Here is a 22660-nt window from a genome sequence, read left to right as displayed (position 1 = left end):
ATGTATCTGGACATATGTGTAGCTGTGTTTGTTGTATGTTCATATGTATATTTGTATGTTTGTGTTTGTGGGTATGAAGGCATGATAATATGTTTGCAGCTGTAGAAATGAAAATCACTCACATTTTTCGCCGACATTTTGACGTATTCAAATGTGTTTTTATTTCTTTGCTAAAAATAAAACTTTTTTGTTTTCAAAAATGCTGCTGTTGCTATTGCTGATTTTTTTTTGTTTCTTTCGTTGTTTCGTTTCAATTTTTTTGTTTGTTTTCGAAGGTGTTTCTGGTTGATTGCAATACAGGCAAATTGCCGCCTGTCAGGTAAAACACTAAGTAGTATTAAAGCAAAAAAAAAAAAACGAAATAAATTTACATATTTAGAAACACAAAAAGGATTTGTCTTGGCACAGTGCGCTTGAAAGGTATTGGAAAAAAATAATAATTTTGAAAATATACAAATACTAAGCACATCCACATAAGGCCAATAGCGAATTAGAGAATTTGGACAAATTTATTTTTTTTTTTTTGTGTTTGCAGATATTTCGGAATTTTCTACCTCTTTATTATTTATAATTTGCACTTTTTTTTATTAAAATTTGTTTTGCTACTTTGCCACTGCACTTTTCTTTTTCAGATCCTTAATCTTTCAATAGCTTAAGATTTTGTGCTCGTCCGCAATCTTTTGATATGGAACTTTTTGCTTTTCTCGCTTTTTTTCGGATTGGCTAATTGGTTGTGGTGGACCCAAACGTTATGTTCGCGACAATATCGCTACTCAACTGAATTACATACGAAATTGTTGTGAAACTTTTATGCGAAATTCTTTTTCGCATTCTGTTTTACATTACGTTTTCTTGTTGATTTCAGCGTTCTACACCAAACTATGCCAGTCTGCAGCGGATCAGTCACAAGCCGCTTCAGACATAGAGAGAGAGCGAGAGCGAGAGAGAGAGAGAGAGAGGGAGAGAGTTGAGCTTGATTGCGCTGGTGTGTCAGTAAGTGCGCGGGTGAGATTTTCTTATTGACATTTGTTTGGCTTTGATTTTTAGTTTTTATTTTTAAATATTCAGAAATATCTTTAGCTTTTATTTTATTTTTTTGTACTTTATTTAATTTAATTTTATATCCTTATACAACATAGTCGTTTATGTATTTTTATTTCTTTTGCTTTTCTTAAGCTTTTCATTGCATTTTCGTTGACTTTGCATTGCTGTTTTTGGTTTGTTGCGCCAATGCAACTGACGTTTTTGTTTTTATCATTTTATTTAATTCACAGCTGCAATGTTGACAATGAGTTTTTTTGCCTCTTTTAGCTTTTCTATATCCCCCACTTTCGTGGTCTCCGTGTGTGTGTTTGTGCGCGCACTTGGCCAATGTTATTAAAGTTTTGTTGTCATTTTTAAGCACAGCTGTTTTCTTCCCGCCATTCGCATCTTTCTTCACACAAACTTACATGCCCACTTACACATTTACACTTGTATGAGGTGCGTGTTGCCAACTTGCAGTCCACTCGCATACGACAACTTCTGTGAGCAGCTAAGCCAGATGCTTCAATTCAATTTGAAGTTAATGTATTTCTCAAGCCTGCAATTTTGATTCTGAATACTACGTTCAGCGGAAGAACGTATACGAGGGGCGCCATAGCAAAAGTATGCCTTCCCCAAACGCCTGAGATCGCCAGATGCTTAGCGTGAAATCTTCTCTTTCGAATGCAGTAACTCCCGTTCCTGTTAACTAACTGCCTGCACTAAAACCATTGTAAACAGTGTAATAATCGTACGCGTGCTGAGTCTGTAAAAAATTATATAGAAAGCGTACAAAACAAATTCAAATCATAGTGATTGGGCCACCACATATCGAAATTTTTTCTCAAAATTCTGATATTCCTTTGGAAGCTACAACTTTACTCCATCTTTCAGGCAGCATACGGATTCCTCTGACGAAAAGTTCGAGTTCTTTTGACTTGATCCATTCATTGAGCCAAATAAGGGCTGACTGCATTGATCGGAACAGATGGTAATCCGAAGGTGCAATGTCTGGGACGGGCGGGGGGCAAGATTTCTCAATGCAGTCCCTCAAAATATTTCTGGACCGATTTAGCAAGGTATAGCCTGGCGTTGTCATGCAGCAAAATCAGTTTGTCATGTCTACCGTCCCATTCCGGCCGCTTTTCTTTGAGAGCTCGATTCAAACACATTAGCTGCAGTCGATAACGATTGCCAGTGATTGATTCATATTGTTTGAGGAGTTCATAATAGTTGACACTCTTATGATCCCACCAGATGCACAATATAACCTTTGAAGCATGCATATTTTTTTTCGCAGTCATGGACCTGGCTCCAACATTTTCGACGCTTAGGGTTATCATAATCGAACCATTTTTCATCAACAGTGACGTTGCGATGCAGAAAACCTTTTCTTTTCTGCCGTTCAATCATTTCACCCGTCACCGAAGGTCTCCCGATATCCCTCTCCTTCAATTGATGTGGCACTACCAGTTACAGTTGATCTGTCAACATCAGCTGCATTTTCAGGTAATAATGAAGGATGACTTCCTGCAAATGCTGATTTTTCGGAACGAATGTGACGTAAGATAAAAAGGATTTCTACGCTTCAAACGAATGTCAACTATTGCGATCGGGATCTTACATATACACCTTCAAATCACCAGTATATTACTAGAGCGAACACAAAAATAGTATCAGCAGCGACACCTCTTTTATGAGGGCGGAAACTTATTCTTACTTATACTTTTGTTGATTTTTGTATACTATTTCAAATGTGTATATATTAGAAAGACCGAAAAGTAATGTCGTTTCTGTGCATATCAATGCTCCTTACGTTTTATGAGTTCATTGCGTAGTTGAAGGCCATGCTTGAGATATTTTCAAAGTTAAAGTGAATTCGTTTATTTTAGAAACTTAAACCTTAAAGTTTCTAAGTTATTCTTTTTCTCGATTGGCGCGATACGCGCTTTCGCGATTTTGGCCGAATTTAACAAAGCGCGTCCGTCGTTTTTTTCTCGTGCTAGCCGACGCCAGTTGGACACACCAAGTGAAGCCAAGTCCTTTCCACCTAATCTGTCCAACGCAGATGAGGCCTCGCTCGTCCTCTGCTACCATCAGCTGGTACCGCATCGAATACTTTCAGAGCCGGTGCGTTCGTATCCATTCGGACGACATGACCCAGCCAACGTAGCTGCTTGATCTTAATTCGCTGCACTATGTCTATGTCGTCGTAAAGCTCATACAGCTCGTCGTTCCATTGCCTGCGATACTCGCCGAAAAAATCTTTCGCAGAATCTTTCTCTCAAGAACCTAAGCGACGCTACATCAGATGCTGTCATCGTCCACGCTTCTGCGCCATACGTTAGGACAGGCATGACGAGAGCCTTGTATAGTGTTAGCTTTGTTCGTCGAGAGAGGGTTTTACTACTCAATTGCCTACTGAGCCCACAGCGATTCTTAGTTGGATTTCTAAGTTTAGATCCGGTAATTTCAAACTTTCCACTTCACATCGATCTGGAAGACCAACAAATTTAGACAATGACGTGTCTGTAAATCCATGTCAGACAGTAGAGAAACTATCAAATACCCATATTCATCCACGAAAATTTGCAACAAATTAGTAAAACAAACAGAACGGGTGTTTGGGGTCCGCATAATCTGTCTGAAGAAAATAGAGTTAACTGATCTGGGAGAAGTTGCATGTCTTGCTTTAACGGTGCAATACAACACCTTTTTGAGTGATCACTCTCTCTGAAAGAACTGCTACGAAAGTCCATTTTGAGGTGCTTAAACCTGTAGACCTTTATTGTGTACAATTAGATCGAGTAAAGCAATGATTAATCGAAAAGCATCCAGCGATTATCCATAGAAAAGGTAAGACGAAATTGCAAGACCAAAAAAAAAAAATAATCGAAACAATTTCAAAATTTGGTTGATAAGAAAAATACCATCTTCAGATATTTTACTAAAAAACCAATTGATTTTTATCGATCCGGCATTGAAAATTTGCACACTAAATGGGTGAAGGGTTTTGCCAACAAGACTAATTAAACCATTGACAAAAAAAAAAACTGGCAAACTTTTTTTTATACGAAATTATTGTAAAAAACGACAATAAACCGTAACGGGCGCCCTAATATATGGCCTTTGTTAGACAGTCAGCTGTACCTTAAAAAAAAAATAAAAATATTTATTTAAAATGAATAAAGAAAAATATTCGAAACTGGTCAAAATGTTAAGGGGCCATCGTTTGGTCCCTGGATGTCGTATGTATTTTTGTGTTTATTTATTTATACACCCATGGCTTGTGCTTTGTTGTACAATTTAACATTGTATCTACTTCTATAACCATTGAGGCTATGCCTTTATTCGCCATTAAACTATGCAATAATATTTTCCTATTATACAAACATAAATAATACAAATTTTCATTCCTTGTTAGCTGTCAAATTATGAATAGAGGCGCATTATGTTTTGGCACTTTATGAACTCATTTAAAGCGTCTGATTCATCTTTTGTGTTCTGCCAAGCGCGCTTGCTTGCTCATTTCATGCACATACCCCCATATCTACATACACATAGATGTATGTGTGTATGCACATATTTAAAAGCACATTTCAAGATTTGCGCAAAAAAAAATGTTCGGTTTATAAGTAGAGATATTCACTCGCTGCAAGAATGCGTAGCAGCTGTTACTACATATACGATTGAATGTACATACGTATGTATGCATATATGTAAATATGGATATATGTATTGTATATGTAAGTTATGTATGCACATTTATCAAAATACTGCGAAAAGTGATTTTTAGTGCTAATTCCCATATTTTTTTTTATTTAAAATTAGTTTGTAGTCATAATATTTTTAAAGTATATTAAAATAGAGTGGCAAACCAAATCACGAGCAGTCATATGAGGCGTATAGGCGCTTCACTTACACCTCTATACAGCTCTCCCAGGAACCATCATCAGGCATCAATTTGATTGGGTGCAATCAGCATCATAAGCACCACCATTCAGCACATTTTCATCTATTCCGAGCATTTCAGCATATTTCGCTTTCTCTGGTCAACCTTTGTACCCATTGGCGAAAATGCTAAGCACATATTTGGATAAGGTAGTAGAATTTTACCTCAGGCAGAATCTGAACTTTTCAAAAGTCCCAATATTAATAGAGAAATTGTGGTTTTTACTACCGTCTTTTTCCGAAAATAAGACACTGACTTACTTTCTTTTTTAGTCCAAAATACGCGCTAGGGCTTAGTTTTGGGGGAGGTCAAAAATAAAAGTATATTTATATATTTTTATTTAATATTTATTTTACACAGAATACAGAAATTTTAATTTATTCAAATACAGTCATGTCATCTTCTTCTGGAACATCGTCTTAAATAAAATTCTGAATTATATTCTGATTTTCTTTGAAATCCATTTCCTGTTGAATCATTGTTTCGAACCTCTCATGTCTTGCGTTATACATAGCTATCACCATTCTGTTTTCAATATATTGGTTGATTTTCATTCGCAAATTATCCTTGAATGACTTGTTTACTGCAACGTCAAGTGTCTGGAGGTAACCAGTCATTCCTGCTGGAATCTTTATTTGATCAATCTTCCTCTCAGCAAGAAAGTTTTTCATATCTTTAGCGCGGTGAGTACTGGCTGAATCTCAAACTCGTAAACCTCTATTCTGACCCTTCAATAGTGGTGGCAGCATAAAATCAACCCATTTTCTTATAACTGCTTGGGTGCACCAGGCTTTTTCACTTTCAATGACATAAATTCCGGAAACTCGTCTGTTTACCTTAAAAAAAAAAAATAATTAGCGCGTACACTTCTGTTAGGTGTTTGGCCGAGCTCCTCCTTCTATTTGTGGTGTGCGTCTTGATGTTGTTCCACAAATGGAGGGATCTACAGTTTCAAGCCGATTCCGAACGGCAGATATTTTTATGAGGAGCTTTTTCATGGCAAAAATACACTCGGAGGTTTGCCATTGCCTGCCGAGGGGCGACCGCTATTAGAAAAATGTTTTTATTAATTTTGCTTTCACCGAGATTCGAACTAACGACCTCTCTGTGAATTTCAAATGGTAATCACGCACCAACCCATTCGGCTACGGCGGCCGCCCTTTTATCTTTAGTGATTAAAAATGACCTTTTAGTGATTAAAAATGGCGATACTTTCTTGCTACCTAGACGAATCGCCAAATACAGGTAATACGTGCACTATCGTAACCGGTAGAAGGAAAAAAATAGACGAAGAAGCCTTGTGGTGAACTGTCGTTTGAGCTCCTTGGCCTAGGACTACCGCGGTCTCATCTATAGCAATCATGTTGGAGAGTTGGTATTTCGAAAAATCGATGCTATCAACAAAAAGCTTAAACGCAAGTGCAGGTTTAACAACTTCGTTGCTTCCTGCTTAAACACTGTTGTTGATCTCCTTAGAGACAGTTCATATCGTTTAAAGAAGTTATCCAACCAGTGCAACGATGCTTTAAATTCTTCTGTGGATATATCAAATTCAATTACTGTTTCAAGGGCACAATTTTGAACATCAGCCCTGCGCACCATCAAAGCCATTGCTCTGCTGCCTGTAATCCATTCCCAGATGCAATCTTCCATCTCAGAAAATAACGGCTGGTAACCTGATCCAACTCTGCATTTTTTCTCATTTCCTTTTTCCACCAGTTGGCACAGGTAATCGTAGACTGCACGCCATTTACGAACTATACAGAGATCCAGCATCTTCTCTTTACAGAATGCTACTACACTTACAAGCCTGGAGTATTCCACGATTCCCTTTTTGTACTCGACGGAAAAGCTCTTTCGTTTTGTACTAATTTTAACTGGAGTCAAAAACTATTGGAGGATGGTTCCATGTGTAGAAGTCCACGCAAGTGGGGAAAGTTACTGATCGCCATTCACTTGGGAATGGCCAGGACGATTCTTCTGCATATGGTTCAAGCAGCTCACAACGGCCGGGATTAGCCCACGTATCCTCTGGGTAGCTTCCGAACACCCGTTCGGGAGTGAGCTAAAGTGAGAAGGCGAAACATTCCAGGATAGCTGGTTGTGCGTTGGGTTTGGGACCCGCCACTTAAAAATCCCCCCCAATGAAAACTTTAAAAAAGCCTCGGATGAGACCTCCCTATACTGATGACGACCCCTGCAAACGAACTAAGGACTATGATTTGAGGGCATGCACCTGGAATGTCCGGTCCCTTAATGGGGAAGGTGCCTCTGCCCGGCTGGTTGATGTCCTCGTGAGATTAAAGGCTGACATCACTGCCATCCAAGAGATGCGATGGACGGGGCAAGGAAAGAAAACCATAGGACCTTGCGACGTCTACTACAGCTGCCATGTAAAGGAGCGCAAATTCGGTGTCGGATTTGTTGTGGGAGAGAGACTTCGTCGCCAAGTACTGTCGTTCACTCCGGTGGACGAGCGTCTCGCAACAATCCGCATCAAAGCACGTTTTTTTAACATATCGCTAATTTGCGCCCACGCCCCGACGGAAGAGAAGGACGATGCGACCAAAGATTCTTTCTATGAGCGCCTGGAACGTTCCTATGAGCGCTGCCCCCGCCACGACATAAAAATCGTGCTTGGCGACTTCAACGCCAGGGTGGGCAATAGGGTGGTCCAAAAATGCATGGGAAAAAATTTATATTAAAATTTTTATGCTGCCGCCCCCCATAATGGTAAAGAATGAAAAATAAAAATACCCGTATTTTTTTTTTTTTTAATCAGACCATATTTAATGGTGCCGCCGGGGCTTTGAAATATCCCATGTATTTTGCATGGGGAAAAAATACGTTTTCGTAGATTTCATGTAAAAACCTGGAAAATGAATATATTTTAACCGAATACCTCAGTTTCTCTTCATAATTGGTCAGGGAATAACAACCAATTATGAAATAATTAATTTTTTTGTATTAACTATTTTTTATAGAACCCCAAAAAGCCCCCATAAAACGAAAATCTAAGAAAAAATCGAAAAACAATATTTTATATTACTTTTATGAAAATAGTTAATACAAAAAAAATTAATTATTTCATAATTGGTTGTTATTCCCTGACCAATTATGAAGAGAAACTGAGTTATCCGGTTAAAATATATTCATTTTCCAGGTTTTTACATGAAATCTACGAAAAAGTATTTTTTTCCCATGCAAAATACATGGGATATTTCAAAGCCCCGGCGGCACCATTAAATATGGTCTGATTAAAAAAAAAAAAAATACGGGTCTTTTTATTTTTCATTCTTTACTATTTTGGGGGGCGGCAGCATACAAATTTTTTTTGGACCACCCTAGTGGGCAAGGAGGGAATTTTTGGTCCCACAGTCGGAAAATTCAGCCTGCACAACGAAACATCCGGTAACGGACAGAGGCTGATCGACTTCGCCGGGGCCCGAAACATGGTAGTCTGCAGCACCAGATTCCAGCATAAGAAGATTCACCAAGCCACCTGGCTGTCTCCTGATCGAAAAACACGAAACCAGATCGATCATGTTGTGATAGATGGAAGACACGCTTCTAGTGTATTAGATGTACGTACGATCCGAGGACCCAACATTGACTCGGATCGCTACCTTGTTGCAGCCAAACTGCGCACACGCCTCTGTGCAGCGAAAAACGTACATCTACCTACGCAAAGAATGTTCGACATCGAAAAGCTGCAATCACAACAGACAGCCAGAAGATTCGCCACTCGACTCTCACTCCTGCTCTCGGAGAGCACTGCCCAACACACCGGCATGCGCGAGCAATGGAGCAACATTTCTCGTTCCCTACGTACCGCCGCCGAAGAAGAAATCGGATTCCGGCGAGCCCGAAAAAACAATTGGTACGACGAGGAATGTCATGCTGCCGCCGAAAGAAAAGATGCCGCCTATAGAGCCACGCTGCGATCGGGCGCAACGCGAGCCATGTGGGATCGCTACAGAGAGCTGAAAAAGGAAGAGAGACGTATTATCCAAAAGAAGAAACGAGAGGCCGAAATACGTGAGTGCGAAGAGCTTGAGATGCTGGCCAACAGGAACAACGCCTGAAAATTTTACCAGAAAGTTCGGCGGCTTACAGAAGGTTTTAAGACCGGGGCGTTTTCCTGTAAGAACAAAGACGGCGATCTGGTGACTGACGTACAGAGCAATCTTAAATTATGGAGGGAACACTTCTCGAACCTGTTAAACAGTGACAGCTGCGCATGTCATAGAGAATGTGAAGATCCCGATACCCCAATCGATGACGACGGAATTGTAGTTCCGTTACCCGACCATGACGAGGTGAGAATAGCAATAGCACGGCTAAAGAACAACAAAGCCGCGGGCGCCGACGGACTGCCGGCTGAGCTATTCAAACATGGCGGCGAGGAGCTGGTAAGGTGCATGCATCAGCTCCTATGCAGAATATGGTCGGATGAAAGCATGCCTGCCGATTGGAATTTAAGTATGCTCTGCCCAATCCATAAGAAGGGCGATCCTGCAATTTGTGCCAATTACCGCGGGATTAGTCTTCTAAATATCGCCTATAAGGTTCTAGCGAGCGTATTGTGTGAAAGGCTGAAGCCCACCGTCAACCAACTGATTGGACCTTATCAGTGTGGCTTCAGACCTGGAAAGTCTACCATCGACCAAATATTCTCAATACGCCAAATCTTGGAAAAGACCCATGAAAGGAGAATCGACACACACCACCTTTTCGTCGATTTCAAAGCTGCATTCGACAGTACGGAAAGGAGTTACCTGTATGCCGCGATGTCTGAATTTGGTATCCCCGCAAAACTAATACGGCTATGTAAGATGACGTTGCTCAACACCAGTAGCGCCGTCAGAATTGGGAAGGACCTCTCCGAGCCGTTTGATACCAAACGAGGTTTCAGACAGGGTGACTCGCTGTCGTGTGACTTCTTTAACCTGATGTTGGAGAGCATCGTACGAGCCGCAGAACTTAATCGCTCAGGCACAATTTTTTATAAGAGCGTACAATTGTTGGCGTATGCCGATGATATTGACATTATCGGCCTTAACAACCGCGCTGTTAGTTCTGCCTTCTCCAAACTGGATAAAGAGGCAAAGCGAATGGGTTTGGTGGTGAACGAGGACAAAACGAAGTACCTCCTGTCTTCAAACAAACAGTCGGCGCACTCGCGTATCGGCACCCACGTCACTGTAGACAGTTATAATTTCGAGGTTGTAAAAGACTTCGTCTATTTAGGAACCAGCATTAACACCGATAACAATGTCAGCCTTGAAATCCAACGTAGAATCTCTCTTGCCAACAAGTGCTACTTTGGACTAAGTAGGCAACTGAGTAGTAAAGTCCTCTCTCGACGAACAAAACTAACACTCTACAAGACTCTCATCATGCCCGTCCTAACGTATGGCGCAGAAGCTTGGACGATGACAACATCCGATGAAGCGACGCTTGGAGTGTTCGAGAGAAAGATTCTGCGTAAGATTTTTGGACCTTTGCACGTTGGCAACGGCGAATATCGCAGACGATGGAACGATGAGCTTTATGAGCTTTACGACGACATAGACATAGCGCAGCGAATAAAGATCCAGCGGCTACGTTGGCTGGGTCATGTCGTCCGAATGGATACAAACGCTCCGGCTTTGAAAGTATTCGATGCGGTACCAGCTGGTGGTAGCAGAGGAAGAGGGCGCCTTCCACTGCGTTGGAAAGATCAGGTGGAGAAGGACTTGGCTTCACTTGGTGTGTCCAACTGGCGCCGGTTAGCACGAGAAAGAAACGACTGGCGCGCTTTGTTAAACTCGGTCAAAATCGCGTAAGCGGTTATAGCGCCAATTAAGAAGAAGAAGAAAAACTATTCACTTTATTTTAAAATAAAATTATTGAAATGAATGAATGAATGAATGAAGCACTGTCGCTCAGTGTAGACTTCTGTCATTTGTTGTATTTTATTTTTATTATTACTTATACTTAATAAATCAACAGCATTTTTTAACAAATTCTTTTTGCCACATTCTTTTAACTAGGGACTATTTTCGGTTAATGTCTTATTTTACAAAAAGTTCCGAAAATCACGATAGGGCTTATTTTCGGAAAAAGGCGGTAGAAATCTCAACCCAAATTTATATTTTTCTTATGTACCGTTTCACCATCTAAACTCACGTGGCTTATTTTACCACGCATTTTTGTGGGCGGTGATAGATGATAGATTACCAGGTTTGCTATTTAATTATCGTGAAACACCAAATTGTGAGAGGAACATCGGTTGCCTCGTCACAGGGGATTCGCCAGCCTAAATATGCACGATAATTTCACACATACTGACACACTTTTCCGTTCAGTCGTTGTTCAGATGGCAACGAACTGTTGTTAATAGTTGAATTTTTTCGTATATCACTAACACAATCTTAGTTTTTTCGTAAACAAACCGCTTCGTGACTCCAGTTACGTCAGTTCCTCAGCTGATTCTGTCAAATTCGCTGAGAGCCTTCTGAATTTTTCACCACGTGTGTTGCTATAAGTTAGGTGAACGGACCCCGACTGCACCTTATTTTTTTAATACGTTCTTTCTTTTATATTATTCACCGCAAATATGTTTAATATACGCGTACATGCGTACATTCGTGCATATGCACATATGTATCTCCTATTTCATACCCATTTCATTTTTGAATTGCTTGGCAATGCTAAAACCAAGATGTTTAAAAATAAGCGTGCACACAAAAAACTTTCACACAGGTGACTCTCACACGGTCGACGCGCTTTTGGCAAGAGTATTCACGATAAGCCATTTTTATTTGAGAAAAAAAATATTTTTACAAAAAATGAATAGTTGCGTGTTAAATTTTGCTCTTCTTTGTGCCGATAATTTTATTGATATTTACTTAAGGGGACAGATACCTGTAAACGGCCATATTTTCCCTGATTTTCATTAAAATTATTTAAAATGAAGAAGTCAATATAATTTTTTCAAAATTGGCATACGATTTATTTATACATTAAAATAACATACATTTTTTTTTTATTTTAATCATTAAAAATGGCGGATGTACACTCAATTCTTCCAGGATATCGCAGCGGGGCTTCTCAATCGGCGGGCGTTGTAGCATCGGCGTCAGTGACCTGAATACAAAAAAACCAAAAATTTGTTTGTTTATTAATGTCATCTTCTTATACTATAAAGGTGAATGTCTGTACGTTGTCCGCGCATCACTACGAAACGACAACACCAAATGACGTAAACATTTTTATACATTCATATTTTCACCCAATGAAGGTTATAGGCATGTTTTTATAATGGAACTCCCTTCCCACAGCCCCCAGGCCGCGCCACCACTCTCATTTGTCACTAATATTGGAATATTTGCTTAAATTTAATCTAAAAAATCTTAGTTTTTTTCTATTTCCCACAATTTATAACACACTCTAGACTTCATAATCCGCATAAGCTGTTCAACTATGACCCAAATGCAAAGTTCAAAAACGGTTTGAGATAGAAAATTAATAAAAATAATTTTGCTTGATATTTTTCTGATTAATTGTTTTGATTTTATTCAACGAGGCATAGCAACGGATGTTGGGTATTGTCATATTATATTATGGTTATTAATAAAAAAATATTTTCCTTGAAATTATTGTTTGTAATTTTTTTATATAATTTATAATTTATAATTTATAATTTTATATGAATTAAACCAAGATGAAAAAAAAATCGCGGAATAAAATGCTAAAAAAAAATGAATTTTGGGGCGAATTTGCTTCGAAAAAATTATTTTTATCATATCATAAAAAATATGTGTGCAAAATTTCAGGGATATCCGTCAATAACTTTTGGAGTTATCGTGTACGCCAATTCGAATAACATAGTTTTGAGAAAAACGCGTCTAAAGTTTGAATACAACGTAACTATACCTCTCCCAGCGCCTGAACGCAAAGAATAGAGTCGTCACGGTTGACGAACGAATTATTTTAATTTACGTTCTAAAATTTTTTTTACATATTCTTAAAGGATTATATAAACATTTTATTAGAAAAAAAATTTTTTTTTTTCGAAATTTTACAGGTATCTGTTCCCTTAAGATCTTTTAAGAAAATAATTGATACTACACACTATTAAATGTAAATAACTGAAGGTGGAGGAGTAAGCCTATTCGTTTTTGGAACATTTTTTGTTTTTTTTGTTTTTTGTAATACAAACATAGATACAATGTAAAATACATAACACTGTTTGTCGACACTGCAACTAGTTACACATAAACTAACGAGCAGTACAAGTTGAGTATCATAAAGACAATTTTGTGAAGAGATTTTTTATAGTCCCTTCCTAAGTTAACAGCCATCATGTCAGATCATGATTCGATGGAGTCGTTGGGTTAGGCCTGAGGTGTTGAGGAGTTCGTTAGCTTCCGCATTCACGTGCCTTTGTAGTCTGAGGGAGTGGGCTTTTGCTTGTTTTTTAATTTCTTCAGCGACTGTAGGGAGCTCACGATGAATATCTTTATTGCGAACGAACCAAGGTGAGTTGAGAATATTTCGAAGGATTTTATTCTGGAGTCGTTCAAGCATATCTATATTACTTTGACTGGCGCAACCCCACAGTTTGTAATTTGTTCATATATGTATATGTATATTAGGTGAACAACTAAGTTCTCGCTGTTTTCTTTTATGAAAATACAACTTTATTCTGAAAAAGTGGTTGCAAGTGCATCATTGAAAGTATTGCCCATCGCTGGCTACTACTTTTTCTCATCTCGTATACCGTCGCGGTAAAACTGTTTATCTTCTGAGGCTATCCACGGATCAAGCCATTTTTTGATGTCTTCATATGAATGGAATTGCTGGTCAGCTAGACCATGTGCCATCGATCGGAATAGGTTAAGGTGGATAATCGGACGGCGCAATATCTGGAGAATATGGCGGGTGCGGTAGGATTTCCCATTCCAGTGTTTGCAGGTAGGTTTTAACGGGTTTAGCAACGTGAGACCGAGCGTTGTCATGCTGTAAAATCACTTTCCCATGCCTCTCCGCGTATTGCGGCCACTTCTCCCGCAGTGATCGGCTCAATCGCATCAATTGAAGTAGATACCGATCCCCAATGATGGTTTCGCTTGGTTTTAACAGTTCATAATAAATAACACTAACTTGGTCCCACCAAATACATAGCATAACCTTCGCAGCGTGAATATTCGGCCAAGGCGATAGCGTAGAAGCATGACCGGGCAGTCCCATGACTTTCTTTTCTTTGAATTGCTGTAATGAATCCATTTTTCATCACTCGTCACGATGCAATGAAGAAACCCCTTCCTTCTTTGACGCTGGAGCAGTTGTTCACAGGCGAAAAAACGACGTTCAACATCCCTTGGTTTTAACTTATAAGGAACCCAAGTCCCCTGTTTCTGCATCATTTCCAAAGCATGTAATCGCTTGGAAATGGATTGGCGGGTAACTCCTAATACCGAAGTAAGCTCTTCTTGTGTTTGACATGGATCCTCATTGAGCAATGTCTCCAATTGAGCGTCTTCGAAGGTTTTTGGCTTTCCTTCACGCGGATGGTCGTCAACATTAAAATCACCGTCTTTGAAGCGACGGAACCAATCTCGGCACGTTGCAGCATCTCCATAAACTTTTTGTTGCTCTCGATGCGCTTTAGCCGCCGTTTTTTTTCGAATGAAAGAGGAAAGTCAACACTTCACGCAAATGACGATTATTCGGCACATTTTCACAAAACCAAAAGTTTATGATACCAAAACAAAATCACTAATGCGTCGAAGCAGTTTGTTTACCATATTTCTAAGCTTGGTTTATGACGTTAAGGTTATATTAGAATCGACTAGCGCACACTGCTGCCGACGTCTATTGACAAACAGCGGGAACTTAGTTGCGCACCTAATACATAGATATTTTGTTATTTATGGATAGCTTTGATCTTCGTCCAATTAGCCATTCCAATTTTATTATCTTCAGATGGATTTCATGCCGTTTAAGTTTTGTATGCTCCTTCCATCGAAGCTAACCATCGGGCGTTATGCCACGGTATTTTGCAATGTTTGCATGTGGTATTGTGGCACCTAGCAGTATTATTTGGATACTGATTCACCTTTTTGTTGGAGAACTTTACATGAACTGACTTGGTATTGTTCAATTTTATGCGCCAAGTTTTCGTCCATTCTTCAAAAGCGTTTGTTGCAATATGAAGTTTGACTGTAGCTTTTTCACAACTTTTTCCAATAGCTAGGATGGCAATGTCGTCGGCAAAAGTGGCGTTCAAGCTATTCGGGGGTTTCGGCAAGTCTCTGTTATATAGAAGGTACAATATAAGAGCGGACTAGGAAAGCTTCCTTGCATTTATGTCTTCAAGGTTAGAGTATTCTTTTCCTTGTTTAACGCGAAAGTAGCGCTCGCTCAGATACGACTTTAGGAGGGCGCAAAAACCATTTGAAAGGCAGGTATTTAGTTTGTTATTTAGTAAGCCGACATGCCAAACCTTGTTGAAAGCTTGTGCGACGTCCAGGAATACTGCTGAACCCACGTTATTGAGTTCAAAAGAGTTGCCGATTTCAGCTGTGATTCTGTGCATCTGATCGATGGTTGAGCGCTTACTGCGAAAGCCAAATTGATGTGAAGGTAACAAGTTTTTAGAGGCGATCGATTGGCGTCAGGCTTTTTAAATAGCTAACCAATTTGAGGCAGCAACGAGTTTGGTCGGTATGAGGAAACAAGATGTAAATCTTTTCCCGGTTTTGGAAACATTATAATTTCTGGTACTTTCCACAGGGTTGGAACATAGTGAAGATGAATTTAATGAGGAATTTTGTGTCACTTAGAGGTTAAAACTACTAAGTTCAATGCCTATAAACCTATTCACAATACAAATTTTACCGTAAAAAATTGGGATAATGATTTATCTTTAATAAATACAATTTTGGGTTCACCGCTAGTTTCCATATTAATTTTATAGTATAGTCTTTAGTTTTTAAGTTCAGGTTTTTTTTTTAAGGTACTAAAAAGAGTAAGTCTTTACTTAAAATTAGCTACAAAGACTGTTTCTCACCGACTACTAAGCACCGTGCAGGCAAGCACTAAAATATCACACATTCCTTCTCATTCTTGTAAGAGCGCCTGCGCGTATGCAACACTCTTCGAGCTTATTACCGGCAGCGCAGTCTCTAACTGGCACCTCTGCTGTCCACCTTTACCTTCTACAGCAACTAAATTTAGGGAATAAAAACGTTCGCCCCAATATTACGGAAGAGAATATTGGAAAGGGAAATCTTAGTTTTCCATCCATATTTCAAAACTAAATCGTCAAAGTCAGCCTGCTTTGTATAGCGGGATTCTTATTTCCTATTAAATATACGCCAGCGTGAGCAGAACGAGATTTATTCACCATTCCCAATTAGACCAGAAATTGTGAAATCTATTTAACTATTGGCATTTGAGTTCTTCTATCCCTAAAATTGTATTGTATTTTAAATTCATTTATTTTGATTCACAAATTTATATTTAGGACGCAAAAAGAAGGAAAGTTTAGCAAATAAATAAAACTGCTTGGATGCACTTGAATTGAATCGAATCGACAATAACGAAATGATGATGCGCTGATGTGTTTTTTATTTGATTTCTATTTCATTTATATTTGCATTTGTGCTTAAGCATGCAGAAAGACGCGCTAATCACTAGCAATTAGTTTGTGATGCTAAATGAAATTATCTAAAATTAACAAGCCAATCAAATGTGACTTTGAGAGCGCAAAATTTGGTAAATTTTTTAGGTTTTTTTTGTTTCAGTTTTTTTTCAATTTTTCTGCTATTTGGCAACTGCTCAAATGACGTCTCAAATGACGCTTTCTCTTATGGCGGATATTTCTCGAACAATATGCACAGTAAGTGTATTATTTTTAGTGGTAATACAAACACAAGAGTTAAAATTAAATTTTTATCAACTGATAATTATTTATTTATTATCTTCATCTTCAATTAGAATCACTTACAACCAAATATTTTTGGGTGTATGTGTGTAGATATATTTAGTAGGCACAAATCTATGTGAAGTCAGTTTGAAGCGGTGGTAAATTCTGAAGTAGGCCAGTTGAATTTAGCTGCTTGTAAATATTGCATGGCCCTTTATCCACATCCCGCCAATGCATTCGTCTTGCGTTGTGTGGTGGCATTCTTAGTAATGCTTCCACGACTTGTGCGCTAAAGCAAGCCATTAAGGAGAGGCACAGAAGCAATACCACGGCTGGACACTTCATTCCGTTGCACGATGAAAAGTAATTTGGAAATAAAATTTCTCTTATACTGACTGCTGCTTTCGTGGCTTGAAGCTTTGGAATGAAGTTGCAGTTGGAAATGGCATGCGCTTAAATATAATTTTACCACAGCAGATGCCATGTTGACGAAAACTTAACTGCACATAACTACACTGTTTAACAGGATTTTGGCCCCAGAGTGGCATTAGTATAGATTAAAAAACTGAAAATATGTATTTTATGTACAAGGTGAGTCCCAAAAGAAACAAAACTGGCGTCATAAAAATGTTTTTGGCGCCATATTTTCAATGGGTTAGTGCGTTGCAAGTTACATCCCTAGCTAACTTACAGTCAAAGCTTGGTGACATTCGATTCAGTGGAAGCGAAGTTATCAAACGTGCAGATACCCGGCGATCTCATGGTCCGGAAACGGAGTCCTGCGTGGGACTCCAAGGAGAAATACGTCATCACTAGCTTCTCAGAACGGAGATACCAAACCATGTTGCGGTGGCAAAGCCGATGGGACACTGAACCGAGTGGCAGATGGACGGCGAAACTTATTCCATCAATTGACAAATGGGTCCAAAGGAACTTCGGGGAAATGAACTACTGCTTATCTCAGTTTCTCTCGGGCCACGGATACTTCCGGAGATACCTATACCGTATGGGCATATACTGCGAAGCGCTGAGCAATGACGCTGAACACACATTTTTTAGTTGTAATGGATGGCTCGCGGAAAGAAATGCTTTGAGGGAGCAGATTGGCGACATCGCACCAAGCAACATAATCAGCAAAATGCTTGAATGCGAGGACAGCTGGAACGCGGTAAAGAAATACATCGAGAACGTACTACGGAAAAAAGATCGACCTCGACACAGTCCAACAAAGTGAAGCCGCACAGATAGGGACACAAGAAGACGAGCCTATAGCATGAAAGCTGGCTACAAATATGGTGGACCCAGGTGGGTGAATTTGTCCTTTATGGATGTCGTTCTGGGCCCTCCCGAAGTAACCGAAGTAATATAGAAAGCAGTTCCGGGAAGGGTGTCTCCCCAGAAGGAGAGGAGGCATCGTTTTAGTGACCACACCACGGTCGCTAAAAGTGCGAAGGCATTTGAACCCTACCTTATCCACCAAAACAAAAAAATAAAAAAAACCTGTCGGTTTGTGTCATCGGTACAAAAATGAGTTTCGAACAAAGAGCTAATATGAAATTTTGTTTTAAAATCGCTACAACGTTTACCGAAACATTTGAATTGATGAAAAAGTTTATGGCGATGAGTGTCTATCTCGTGCCAGAGTTCATGAGTGATTTCCACGTTTCTGAGATGGTTGTGAGGACAAAATCAGTAATCACCGAAAACTCCATAGAAATTGTTCGAAAATTTATCAAAAATGAACCGAAATCTTCGTTGAAAGTCATGAAATCAGAGTTGAATAACTCCAAAACATCGATTTATCGCATTTTAACTGATAATTTGGGCTTACGGTAGGTCTGTGCACGTTTCATTCCGCACAAGTTAACTGAGGACCAAAAATTACTCAGAATTCAACATTCGAAAGACCTCATTAAAGAGGCGAGAAAAGACGAGAACTTTCGAGAACGTGATGCTCCCAGCAGGAACCTGAAACAAAGCGTCAAAGTGCCGAATGGAAGGCCCCAGACGAACCACCACCCAAAAAATCGTATTTGGAGAAGTCAAAAATCAAGTTGATATTCAATTTTTTTTACGATTTTTACGACTCCAAGGGAATTGTACACACGGAGTTCGTGCTAATGGGCCAAATCGTCAATGCAATTTTCTATCTTGTCGTTTTGAAAGGTTTGTTGCATGGCATTCGTCGAATTCGCTGGCGCTTAATGCATGATAACTCACCATCTCATCGACCCACTCTTGACTGATTTTTGGACTAGAAATCGCATTTTAACCATCAATCACTCACCGTATTCACCTGATATGGCTCCCTGAGACTTCTACCTATTCAGAAAATTGCATTTGGCCATAAAAGGAAAACATTTTGCGTCTGTAGATGCCATCTAAAAGGCTGGTAACGACATTCTGAAGGACATTCCAGTCAATGACCTGACACACTCTTTCGATAAGCTTTTAGATCGCGCAAAACAGTGTATCGAGGCCAGACGAGACTACTTTGAATAAATAAACTCGAAGTTATCAGAACAAAGCTCCTGTCGTTTCTATTTTAGCTCAGTCTTGTTTATTTTGGACTTCACCTTATATATGTATGTGTATAGATAGAACTAGATAACGACCAAACTTCGGCTTCGGCCGCAAAATTTCAGTCCAGTCTGCGCTTGGTTTCGGCCATAATGAGCCGAGCATTTTCTTTCCCTCCACAGAGGGATTTTATATTAGTTTGTGATGGCAGCTTCTATTATACCTACAGTATATATAATTTGATACGCTTCCTCAACAAAAAGTTCCACATAACTAATGATATATCTTCCTGTGGGAATTCACAGTCTAGATCACAACAAAGTAATGATGCCATTATCGTATGTGCGGGTAGCCTCAAGTACATAGAATGAAAGAATACGCCCACTTCTTCCAGACAAAAAAAATTTTTGGAAGGGTTATTTTCCCGCAATCTTAATATAAGTATCTTCTTCACTTTTGCTTCATAGCTGTCGCTTAAGGTCACGAAAGCTGTAAGTTTCGTATAGGATCGTAAATATCTGGTAAATGTATGGGTAATGCTCAAGAAAATATTGTATAATTTTGATACAGAAACATTTAGAATCATTTTTAATTAAGGCACTAGAGCATTTTGTTTTATTAATTTCCTCTAAATGCTGTGAATAAATATGAATCCGTGCAAAGAAGAAGTCAAAGATAAATAAAGAGTGCTAGTTTTTGCTACTGAATTCGAAAGATTCAATTTATTTTCAATGACAAAACTCATTATTGACATACTGTACATATTCGTAGTAGCTAAAAGCCTATTTCAGAGGGGATGATTTCTACTCAGCAGGTTACAAACTCAGGGCACAATCAATTGCTTCGCCTTCTCACATTTGCTAGCTCTCAAACTCATGCTCAGAAGCTACGCAGAAGACATATACAGAAGAATCGTCCTGGCCACTTCCAAGTGACTAGCAATCAGGGACTTCCCCCACTTGCGTGAACTTCTACACATGGAACCATCCCCTTGGCTATAAATTCGGCGAAAATTGCTTAAGCGGTTATCGAGTCAGTCAAGAAGAAGAAGAAACTGAACCTTGTAAAGCTGTAATGGACAGCAGATGAAGGTGGCATTGAACAACTTCTCTGTCATTGCCCAACACATTGTATGAGTAACTATGGGTTTTAAGACACATAAGAATTATTAACTGCCTTCCTATTTATAGGCTCAGAGCCATTTTGTAGCCCAGAAAAATTTAACCTCTTTTCTATTATTCTAGAAGTACAGGAAAGGCAAACAGACAAAGAAGATCATACTCAGACAATTTACGGGCTTATCGCAATCAAAATCAATGACAAGTGGCTTTAACCTAAACCGATTTAAATATTTTATGGAATTAAATAAGAATAATTGTAGATCATCACCGGAAGTCTAACAGGGCATTGTAGATTTCATCATCATCTTACTAACCTGGGAATATGCCCAAATGGAGCATGCAGGTACTGTAGCAAGGAAGATGAATCCCACCATTGGGCTCAGCACTGATGCTTAAGTGGCACAAACACTTGACACAACACCAGAGCAGGAAATAAAAGTCAATAAAATAGGGAAAGATACTAGAATTTATTACGGAAGTTGGGCACAGAGAAAATACTCTGAACCCATGAAGAAGACACAATAGATCTTTCTGGTCGCAGTGCCAAATTCCCTCACAATATTAATGACGATAATAATAAAAACTTGGAAAATATTATTGATGACAGATCAGTCCATCAATTAGAGTCGATCGAATATGAGATTTAGCGATACCACAATATGAGATCTTACCCTAGTAAATATAGTAGCCTAACTGCCGCTTAACTCAGTTCAGTTTCAGTTTTGACCATTTGGATTGTGGTTGGGTATTATGGACTGCGAATTGAAGCTTAGCCAAAAATGTGTCTGAAATTGCATAACTCTATCCATGCTAATTTCAAACAATAAAAGCACGCTCTACTTTCTAATTTAGTTACTTAATACTGACATTTGGGGAATTAAAAAAAAAATATTAAAATAAAACGTTTATGCTTATCAGAAAACTGCTACTGGTACCCTATTTTAGGTGGAAATTTTGTTAGGTGCGGGAATTTTGTAGTTCCCGCTGTTTGTCAATAGATGCCGCCAGCAGTGTTTGCTAGTCGATTCTAATATACCCTAAACGTCATAAACCAAGCTTAGATACATGGTAAACAAACTGCTTCGACACATTAGTGATTTTGTTTTGGTATCATAAACTTTTGGTTTTGTGAAAATGTCTGATTTTGTGCCGAATAATCGTCATTTGCGGAAAGTGTTGATTTTCCTCGGCGGCTGAAGCGCATCAAGAGCTACAAAAAGTTTATGGAGATGCTGCTTTAAGTGAAACAACGTGCTGAGATTGATTCCGTCCCTTCAAAGACGATGATTTTAATGTTGACGACCGTCCGCGTGAAGGAAGGCCAAAGACCTTCGAAGACGCTGAATTGGAGGCATGGCTCAATGAGCATCCGTGTCAAACGCAAGAAGAGCTTGCTTCGGTATTAGGAGTTACACGCTAATCCATTTCCAAGCGATTGCATGCTTTGGAAATTATGCAGCAACAGGGGACTTGGGCTCCTTATAAGTTAAAACCAAGGGATGTGGAACGTCGTTTTTTCGCCTGTGAACAACTGCTACAGCGGCAAAATAGGAAGGGTTTTGTTCATCGCATCGTGACGGGTGATGAAAAATGGATTCATTACAGCGATCCAAAGAAAAGAAAGTCATGGGGACTGCCCTGTCATGCTTCTACGTCATCGCCTCGGCCGAATATTCACGCTGCGAAGGTTATGCTATGTATTTGGTGGGACCAAGTTAGTGTTATTTATTATGAACTGTTAAAACCAAGTGAAACCATCACTGGGGATCGGTATCGACTTCAATTGATGCGATTGAGCCGAGCCCTGCGCCGGAAGCGGCCGCAATACGCGGAGAGGCATGGAAAACTGATTCTGCAGCATGACAACGCTCGGTCTCACGTTGCCAAACTCCTTAAAACCTACCTGGAAACACTTAAATGGGAAATCCTACCCCACCGCCATATTCTCCTGGTATTGCGCCGTCCGATTATCACCTGTTCCGATCGAAGGCTCATGGTCTAGCTGACCAACAGTTACATTCATATGAAGACATCAAAAAATGGCTTGATCCGTGGATAGCCTCAAAAGATGAACAGTTTTACCGCGACGGTATACGAGATCTACCAGAAAGATGGGAGAAAGGAGTA

General features: G+C 39.4%; 1 protein-coding gene across 4 annotated transcripts in view; it reads right to left on the bottom strand.

Annotated features, from left to right (window-relative positions):
• LOC129236303 (filamin-A) overlaps positions 1 to 22660 on the bottom strand; it is a 204375-nt gene that overhangs the window by 176544 nt on the left and 5171 nt on the right. The window contains exons 1-2 of one of the 4 annotated variants that reach the window (XM_054870610.1): positions 555 to 748; positions 123 to 327 (exon numbers count right to left, since the gene is read on the bottom strand). The exons of the other annotated variants lie outside the window; for them this stretch is intronic. Of the exons in view, the coding sequence (XP_054726585.1) occupies positions 123 to 137 (15 nt within the window). The 5' untranslated portion in view covers positions 138 to 327; positions 555 to 748. Of the gene's footprint in view, positions 1 to 122; positions 328 to 554; positions 749 to 22660 lie in introns of those variants that run through there. 4 annotated transcript variants of the gene reach the window in all.

The sequence above is a fragment of the Anastrepha obliqua genome, chromosome 1, assembly GCF_027943255.1.
Source record: "Anastrepha obliqua isolate idAnaObli1 chromosome 1, idAnaObli1_1.0, whole genome shotgun sequence".
NCBI classification, from domain to species: domain Eukaryota; kingdom Metazoa; phylum Arthropoda; class Insecta; order Diptera; family Tephritidae; genus Anastrepha; species Anastrepha obliqua.
Note: the sequence above shows the minus strand (reverse complement) of the source record. Positions and strands in the feature narration are given on the sequence as shown.